At 55.4% G+C, this 8,626-nt stretch overlaps 2 protein-coding genes across 2 annotated transcripts in view; one reads left to right on the top strand and one right to left on the bottom strand.

Moving 5' to 3' along the window:
* Positions 1-373: 373 nt before the first annotated feature.
* Positions 374-2,461, bottom strand: MIEF2 (mitochondrial elongation factor 2). Its single transcript, XM_007941460.2, has 3 exons — positions 2,312-2,461; positions 1,948-2,131; positions 374-1,428 (listed from the first exon to the last, which is right to left on the bottom strand). Exons 1-3 carry the CDS (start codon positions 2,456-2,458, stop codon positions 374-376), a joined length of 1,386 nt encoding a protein of 461 aa, XP_007939651.1. The 5' UTR covers positions 2,459-2,461.
* A 2,873-nt stretch (positions 2,462-5,334) lies between these two features.
* Positions 5,335-8,626, top strand: part of FLII (FLII actin remodeling protein) — a 17,645-nt gene continuing 14,353 nt past the window's right edge. Inside the window, exons 1-3 of the mRNA XM_007941494.2 lie at positions 5,335-5,397; positions 6,831-6,941; positions 7,266-7,337. Coding sequence (XP_007939685.1) covers positions 5,335-5,397; positions 6,831-6,941; positions 7,266-7,337 — 246 coding nt within the window. The remainder of the gene's footprint in view (positions 5,398-6,830; positions 6,942-7,265; positions 7,338-8,626) is intronic.

The following is an 8,626-nucleotide window of genomic DNA, read 5'->3' as shown; positions in this document are numbered from 1 at the left end:
ATCCCAGGAGCACTAAGCATAGTCCTTGGGCAACAGAACAAACAAGTAACACTCAATAACTGGCACCAGAAGCCCTACCAAGTGTTGGTAGAAAAAATGGAGCTGATCCTTCTACCCCTGCTGGGTGGCAGAGGCCACACTACATCAGTAGGTTCACTGCTGGTGATGACACACTGAGCCCAAGGGCAGCTGGGGTGAGCCTGGGCAAGCACAGGTACCAGCACCCCAAACACTCTGGGTGGGTCCAGGCAGCTAAGCACCTACTACCTCCATGTGCTCAGGAAATGTTTCCTCTTTTTCTAGCTGAAAGCAAGAGAAAAGTGCTCTCTGTACGACTCACCAGCATCAGAACCCGTGCCAGTCACACCATTCCTCAGAGCAGTAACTCAGGGGCCTGCAGGCCACTATACAACACATAACCAATGCCATCAATCTCCTCCTCACGGAAGGTGCCAAAGAGGTTCACACTGGGGTTGAAGTGGCATAGCAGGCTGGCCTGCTCCAGGCCACTGATGAGCTCCTCCAGGGCCTGCAGGAAGCGTGACCCCAGCGCCTCCTCAGCCCAGTCCACCTCTTGCTCCCCCAGGTGCAGAACCACTTGAGTGAGGTGACCCCGGCTCAGCTGCCCCAGAGCTGGGTGACGGTGGCAGATAACACACAGCAGTCGCAGAAGTCGCTGACGGGTGCCAGCGTCTTGGTCATCCAGGGCCCGTAGCCTGTTGGCCTCAGCCTGGTAGAAGTCCTGCAGCCAAAGCTTCCCGGCCAGCCCCTCCAGAGGCCAGGCCAGGAGGACATGGTCATTGACACCAGCACCAGCCATGGCAGGAAGCACGGCAATGGTGAGCTCCAAATGTTCCTGCTGTACCTCAAGCAGCAGCAGCTCAGAGGTCACGCTGGGTCGGACCAGGCACCCAAGAAGGCTGCCAATGGCTGGCCAGTTGACAGAGGTGGTAAGTGCCTTGCGGAGCAACTCCAGTAGAAGCTGGGCACACAGGTAGCCACCCACCAGGAAGCGGTCCCAGGGGCTGCTCCCACGGGGACAGAACTCCAGTTGGGTCCGGCGCACAGCCCAGCAACGAGTGTCTCTGGCCACAGTGTCGGCCCCTGGCACCAAGCCCCACAGGTCCGGCTCCAGTCGTAGTGGCACAAGGAGACGCACAGGGTCAGCAGCACCAGCGTGTAACCCATCAAAGAGCGGCCCACCAGGCTCAAGGACCCCAAAGGGCAGTTCTGGGAACTTGCTTCGCAGGAAGGCCTGAAGTTCGAGGCTGATGTCACGGGCCAGCTGCTGGGCCACAGTCACATCAACTGCTGGGACAGACACGTGGTCCCGCTCAAATGCCAGCAGCTTCTCCTGGAAGGTCAGGCACAACTCTACTGGAGAGCCATGTTGAGGTAACATACAAGGATCAGCCTCTCCAGGCCCCTCTGCAAAGCAAAGGGGTCAGGGAAATATGTTAGCATACCCACTATAGGTCAGATGCAGCATGTTAAAGGGCCTCCACCCAGTCACTAGCTACATGACACCTTGGGCCTTGTTTTGCTTACCTGTAAAGTGGGGATCACAGCAAGGGCCTCACAGCTAGTGATGACAAGTTCTCATCGTCCCCAACTCCAACCACCCTTGCCCTACAGTTAAGACATTTTCCTGCAGAATTGGGGGATGTGGGTTTTGGCTTCATCCCCGGACAGGTCCTACCCTCTCTAGACCTCAGTTTCCCCATCTGAGGCTTCCCCCAGGTTCTCAAAACCCTACCATAATGCTGCCACTTCACTCCCTCACTCCAGTACTAAGAGGTAGAAGGAGAAATATAACTCCCTTCCACATTAGAGGGGCAATGCCCTGTCTGGGGTCACACAGGAGCCAATGGTGGAGTTTGGACTGAACTCAAGGAACTTGTTTATATTGAGTCTCCCAGATATGGCCACCAGAGGTGTGTCACTTACCTGGGGCAGTGGCCAAGGGGGCCAGGGTAGACAAATGCTGACTGAGGACAGCAGGCAGGGGCTGTGGCTGTGGGCGTGGCGTGGCCTTGAGCAGGCTCATCTCTTTCCAGCCATCCTCCATGCACGTGGCGTCACCCTTGGCATCGTCTTCTTCATCCCGTGGGCTGGTGGCTTTGTCAATGAGCTACAAGCAGAGTGACACAGATCAGAGCATCTGAGGCCTGGGCTACATGGAGTTTACGGCGAAACAAAGCCTAGTGGCACAGTAAGCCAGGTCATCTTGGGGGTGGGGGATGAGGAGCTGAGACCCTGCCCAGCCATGTGTCTTCCTCTGTAGGCCCACAGGTAACCCTACCAGCCTTACCCGCTTCACAGCCAGGGTGGCAATACCCAGCACAGCAGCTGCGCCCATGCCCAGCACTAGGCGGGCATTGGCCAACAGGAAGTCCACAGCACTGCCCAGCACAGCGTCGTCATGCCGCTTTCCCTGCTTCTGGGAGAACTCTGCCATGATCAGCCTGTAGGAGAGCAAGGGGGTTATGTAACTCCAGCGGGAAGCCAGGCTCATCTGGGGCAGGAGGGGCAGGGAGCATAGGCCCCTAAGCCAGGGTTGAGCTCATGGGGAGGGCTTCTGGGAATTTCTCAGTAGAAAGACAACTTGCATGGTTTCTTGGGAGGAGATGAGGGAGTTGTCCAAGCCCCTCCCCCAAACCTGCAAACAAACTGCCTTCTGGAAAAGGTGGCTCACAGAGGCCCTGAGGCAGGTCAGAGGAGGAAGCCCATCACCCACTCACCTACCTAGACCCAGGACATTACCAAACATCTCTGGGGAGGGTCATATCATCACCACCATTTACAAACCCAGTGGGAAGTGGGGATGTGGACCCATACCAGAAAATCCTTCAGCCTCTTACCCGCCCCAGAGTCTGGTCAGTCCTGTTCCACAGCCTGAGGCTGCCTCATCCCAAGGTTCCTAACCAGGGCTTCACAACAGCCCTCTGATCTCCAGTTCACTCTGTGTGCCAAAGCCCAGAGGATACCAGAGACTGGGGGTCCCAGGCAGCCTGAGACTGACTGCCCAGGGACTCTCAGACCTTGGGTGGAAGCTCAGGGGGTCACAGTTAAACCCCCAAATCTTGCAAAGGTAGCCCCTGGACAGTGACATGGCCCAGGCTGGCAGATATCTGCCTGTAAATGGACAGGTGCAAGTTGAGGCTGAAGATCCCACTCCCAGGAAGCAGCAAGTAGGGTAGCTCCAAAGGTGAAGCTTTCAGAGGACTGGCCCAGTATCTCCAGATAGAGGGCTCTCTGGGCCTTTCAGGCTTGGGACAATGGGGGAGGGGGAGGAGCAAAGAAGTCAAGCAACAAAAACAATCAAGGTCCCAGCCTGTCTCCTTAGTTGTCAAATAGCACAGGCAGGGCAAGGAAAGAAAAGTGATGAGACCTGGAAGCAAGGGTCAGGAAGTGGGAGATGCAAGCAGAGGTGTCTCCAGAGGCCCAGCCCACCATGGTCTCAGGTTCTAGGAGGGGAAATTCTGCACTTAGGCCCTGCCCACTAACAAGAGAGCTGAAACGCAGTGGTGACCAGGGGGCATATTTAGGAGCCTGGGCTCCATCAAGAGGGTTATAGTAAGTTTGACGAGGCCAGGGCCGAGGACCGAGTCACAGCCAGCTCAGCCACCACAGACTTCTGTCCTCCCTGCCCTACTACAGGTGCCTGGGGCTCAGTCGCAGGGTGAGTAGATGCCAGAGCAGCTGATGCTCCAAGCCAGTCATGACTCAGGCCCCGACACCTGCCCATCCTGACTAAAAATAGAACAAGGGGACTCCGGGGCCTGGAGAGGCCCGCCATGGTCAGCAGCCGTTGACACGAAGTCCAGGAACCCACTCTGCAAACTGTAAAGCACATTAATTACTTCCACCAATCTATAGTGGGAGTCTGCCCAGCCCCTGGTGGAGTCGCGCAGCTCCAACCTGTAGCCTTCCAACTCCACGAGGGGGATCCCACTCTGCGCAGCCCGGGGCTTGGAGGGCCGGAAACGCCGCCTGTCGAGTTATGGCACTGCTGACTCGTGGGGAAACTGAGGCCCCGGGAAGGGGAACAGCCTAAGGTAAGGACATAACCTGGACCAGAACTCTGGTCGGAGCCCTTCTCCGCTCCCCGCTGCGGGCACAGGCCACGCCCCAAACCGTGTCCAAGCACAAGCCACACCCGACTAGGTGACTGGGCCGTCCGCCGCGCTAGGCCCCGGAGCCCCGGCCCGCTTGGGATGGAACGTGAAGAACCCAGCACCAGAACACCGAGACCCTGGGAGGCCATAACCCTTCCAGGGCACGTAGACGAGCAGGCCGTACTCCCAATCAGAGCACGCAGGGCTCTAATCACGTTCCAAAATACTTCTTGGCTCAACCAATAACAGGCCGGTCGCGCCCCCTCGTTGCCGACGTTCTCCCTGGGAGGGGCGGGACACCGCCGACGCACCCCTAATTTAAAGGGGCAGGAAAAACCGTATTCCCGGTCCGCAGCAGGTGGTGAATTTGCGACTTTTTATCGCGCGGTTCAGCCGATCTGGAGGCAGGTGGTGACACGGTTGTGATTGTGTCGGGAGCGTCCAGTGTTGAGAGGTCATCGGGGCCGGGCAAACACTCCTGGGGCCACAGCCAGACTCCTTTCATTTGATCCCCTTAGGCCGGATCCCCTGGAGCAGGCCTTAGTGGCTTTATTAATATTACTTGTTAGCTCACCTGGCACTGTGTGGCGAGAGAGCTCAACCCTGCCACCTACCTTGTGTGACCTCACATGGGCCATTGCTTCACTCAGGCCTCAGTTTTCTCTTCTGTGAATTGGCTATACGAGACTCATAATAACACCCTTGTAATCCCTTGGCAAATACTTATTAGACCTCGTGAACCACATAGTCCAAGATGTTAGCCTCCTTTCTGGAACTTGCATTGCGCGTGGGGTTGGGGCAACTAAGCACATAAATGATCAGTGAAGTGGGTGTTGAGTGTCAGCAGGAATACTAATGACGGGCCACTTATTGAGCGCCTGCAGTTTTCAGCAAGCTATACGTGGATTTGCTCAGAAAGCACTTTACAGGGCTCTATACCGAGGGCCAAAGTCTCAGTACCCAGTCGGCCACGTCCCCGGGCTTGGGTCTAGACTCTCTCTTAGGGTCACTGCAGCAGCCCAGGAGACAATACCTGGCCCTCCAGGGCCCTGACACCTGCCCCTACACCCGGACACCGACCATCATAGCTCCTGCGGAGAGCCTGGGGCGGCTTTCCGGCAGGCGCTGGCGGGTTAAAGGGGCGGGGCAGGCCTGGGACAGCTAGGTCCGCCTTCCGTCCGCCTGCCGCGCCGCCGGCCGCTGAGAGAGAGGCGCCATGGAAGCTACTGGGGTGCTTCCGTTCGTGCGAGGCGTGGACTTGAGCGGCAATGACTTCAAGGTGAGCGGGGATGGTACCCTGCACAGCTAGGCCTGCCGGCCTGCGCTTGCTTTCTGTCCGCTGCGGACCTGCCTGCAGCTGGGGTGGGGCTCTCTGCGCCCGGCGGGAGGCCGACTTCAGGCCTCCGCGCGGGCCCGACGGGGCAAACCTAGGCCGGGAAGGACGGACGACGACCAGGGAGCAGGAGACGCTCACGCCCGGAGTCATCCCAGGGAGAAGGGGACTCTATCCGGGAGCCCCTCCTAGGGCCCCGTTCCGGTAGTTTGGGCCCCGCCCAGCCGCCGCCTCAGCACCCCCACCTCCGCCCCTCTGAGGTCACACACCCAAGTCAGGCCCTGATTCATGCCTGAGCTGCTTTGTCCCCGCCACTTCCACCTCATCCTCTGTGGTCTTGGGCAGGTTGCTTTTCTGCTTGTTCTCTGCTTAGAGCCACCGATCCAGACAAGGGGCTTAACAGTAGCACTCTGCTTCCCCAGGGAAGTTGTGAGGATTAACGTGTCAAGGAGGTGTGCCAGGTCCTGGGAGGGGTTGTCTGATCTGCTCCCCAAAAAACCCAACCCCACCCCCACTCCCCGCTCGGGAGTGGGGCTTCAGTGAGCTACTGTTGGAATGGTAGAGGAGGGGACCAAGGAAGGATCCATTTTGGCAGCCTTGGGCTGCAGGATCTAAGCCCAAGGAGGCAGGCTCTTCCTGTATCTATCCCACATGTACAAACCTTCTACTCCATGCACAATTGGCCATCCCATTACTTTCTGTCTCCATCTTCACCTTTCTCACCAGGGATCTCCATGTGTTCTCTGAGTCACTAGGGAGTGTGGTCATAGTGGGAAGGAGATGCCAGCTATGGGCAGTGAGGGCACATACTGCCCTCACCCCTGTCCCAGGGCCAGGAATGCTGAAGGACACTCAGCACCTCAGCCTTGTGTAGAATGAATGAATGTATGAATGAATGCATTTATTTGTGTGGGATGGGAAGCTGGGCCCTGGATGGCCTTGGGGGCACAGCCCGGGCCTGGAATGCTGGCAAAGAAATGTGGGCCATGCTAACACAAAACTTATGCTGGCCAGGCCCTATGTTGGCTGCTGAAGGTGTCACCTGCAACAAACCTGTTCTCTCAGGGCCCTCCTGGGCCTCAGAGTCCAGTGGGAGAGCTGCATTTGGGACCACTCTAATAATTAGTCTATCCTCAGAACACTTGTTATATAGATTTTATTATTATTATTATTATTAGCCCTATATGATGGGTAAGGAAATTGAGGCACAGATTGGAAAAGTGACTTGTCCAGAGTTACACAACTGGTGAGTGTGGGCTCTGTTGGTTCTCAGAGGCTCCCCTGAACAGTGGGAGCTGCAGAGGGTTGTGGAGCTGAAGCACCAGAAGGGAGTGCTCTCTTCTCCCAGCCCAGCCCACAATTACATCTCCTTACACCAGGGTGGCTACTTTCCTGAGAATGTCAAGGCCATGACCAGCCTGCGATGGCTGAAGCTGAACCGCACAGGCCTCTGCTACCTGCCAGAGGAGCTTGCTGCCCTGCAGAAGCTGGTAAGGAGCTTCAGGTGGGCAGGGAGGGTCTGTAGGGATAAGACTAGGCCAGATGAGCAGAGGCTATGCAGAGAGCAGCTGACACAGAAAGAACATTCTGACAGCTGTGATCAGAGGTGGCAGGTAGGGAGTGAGTGTGCTGACCCAGGAGGTATACAAGAAAAGATTGGGCCTGTGAGGGAGGGCGACTGTAGAACTGCAGAGGTAGACTGGGTCTGTGTGGCAGAAGGCCCTTCCAAATAGAACAAGGTTATGGTTGGGGACAAGGACCTTGTAGTCATCCTACCCACCCCATTGAACTCCTGTTATTCTGTCCTGGCCCAGGAACACTTGTCTGTGAGCCACAACAACCTGACCACGCTTCATGGGGAGCTGTCCAGCCTGCCATCACTGCGGGTGAGTGCTGGCAGGAAGGCCACTGGCCTTGTGGATGGGGGGTGGAATCCTGCCGGAAGAAGGAGAGCAGGTCCAGATCCCAGGCCAGGCCAGCATCTCTGCCATCCTCATGTCAGGCTCCAGCCTAGGCATAAAGGGGAGAGGACAAAATAATACCCCATGTAAAGTAAACCATGTGGATTAGAGAATGTCATGGAAAAACATTAAAAAGTCCAAAATCCTACCCATTTTGGGCAAGAACAACAACTCAAAACCAAACTCACTGCCGTCGAGTCAGATCCGACTCATAGCAACCCCTCCTTGGGTTTCCGAGGCAGTGTCACTACAGAAATAGATTGCCCAACCTTCCTTCCAAGGAGTGGCTGGTGGATTGAACCACTAGCCTTCTGGTTAGCAGGCAAATGCCTTAGGCCCTGTGCTACCAGAGCTCCCTACAGCAATAACTACAGCAATAATAATCAATACAGCTTGAGTACTCTTCCAACTGTTCTGTGGATTTTTTCATAAAATCCTGACCACTACCTATTTCACAAGGAGCCCTGGTGGTACAATAGTTAAGCATTTGGCTGCTAATTGAAAAGTTGGCAGTTCACTTCCAGTAAGATGGAGGAATAGGCAGACAAGCAACATAGACCCTCTTCAACAAAGAAAAGAAAAATTAATTGCCAGAGATACAGAAGGTAATCCTGGAACCCTGAGCTTCGAAAGGAACTATACAGAAGTGGATTAAGCACCAACTACTGGAAAAACCTGAACGAAAACAGGGAGTACAGAGACGGTCGGAGCTGTGAACTGTCAGCTACTCTGACGAGACAACAGCCTGAATATTTCCAAGTGGTGTTGGGACTTGAGAATTGACCTAAAGATCAGTCCCAGTCACCAAGGGCTGCAGGGACAACTGATCTGGTGACCTATGACTAGGAAGGGAAACAGCAAGGAGGGAGACAACCTGAGCTGTGGACTTTCTGCTGTCCAGAGGGCGCAGCCATTTTGAATATTTACAGGTGCCAACCATTTTGGATTGTAAAGTGATAGCATTCTCATTCAGATTCCAGGGACCTAAGAACAGGCTCTGTTTGCCAGGCTCGGCAAGGACATATGAGAGGCTTACAAAGGAAAGGAGACAGGTGGTGAGTGTATAAGTGTTGTCAACTAGTGAATAGAGGAGCACAGCACAGTACCCTGCCTGTATAGATAACATACAAACAAAACAAAGAAAAATTGTGGGCAAGTCACTCCAACATACAATCACCAATTAAATATAAACACAAAAACGTCACAATGCCTCA

Source organism: Orycteropus afer, unplaced genomic scaffold, assembly GCF_000298275.1.
Source record: "Orycteropus afer afer isolate SDZICR_OR568_19922 unplaced genomic scaffold, OryAfe1.0 scaffold00080, whole genome shotgun sequence".
Lineage (NCBI taxonomy): Eukaryota > Metazoa > Chordata > Mammalia > Tubulidentata > Orycteropodidae > Orycteropus > Orycteropus afer.
This window is presented reverse-complemented; position numbering and strand designations above follow the sequence as displayed.

Bases quoted from the DNA above. Each gene is read 5' to 3' on its own strand.
- MIEF2 (XM_007941460.2), bottom strand. From the start codon at position 2,458: ATGGCAGAGTTCTCCCAGAAGCAGGGAAAGCGGCATGACGACGCTGTG. The intron at 2,132-2,311 runs GTAAGGCTGGTA...CTCTGCTTGTAG, and splicing joins CCACCCTGGCTGTGAAGCGG to CTCATTGACAAAGCCACCAG. The intron at 1,429-1,947 runs GTAAGTGACACA...TTTGCTTTGCAG, and splicing joins CCCCTTGGCCACTGCCCCAG to AGGGGCCTGGAGAGGCTGAT.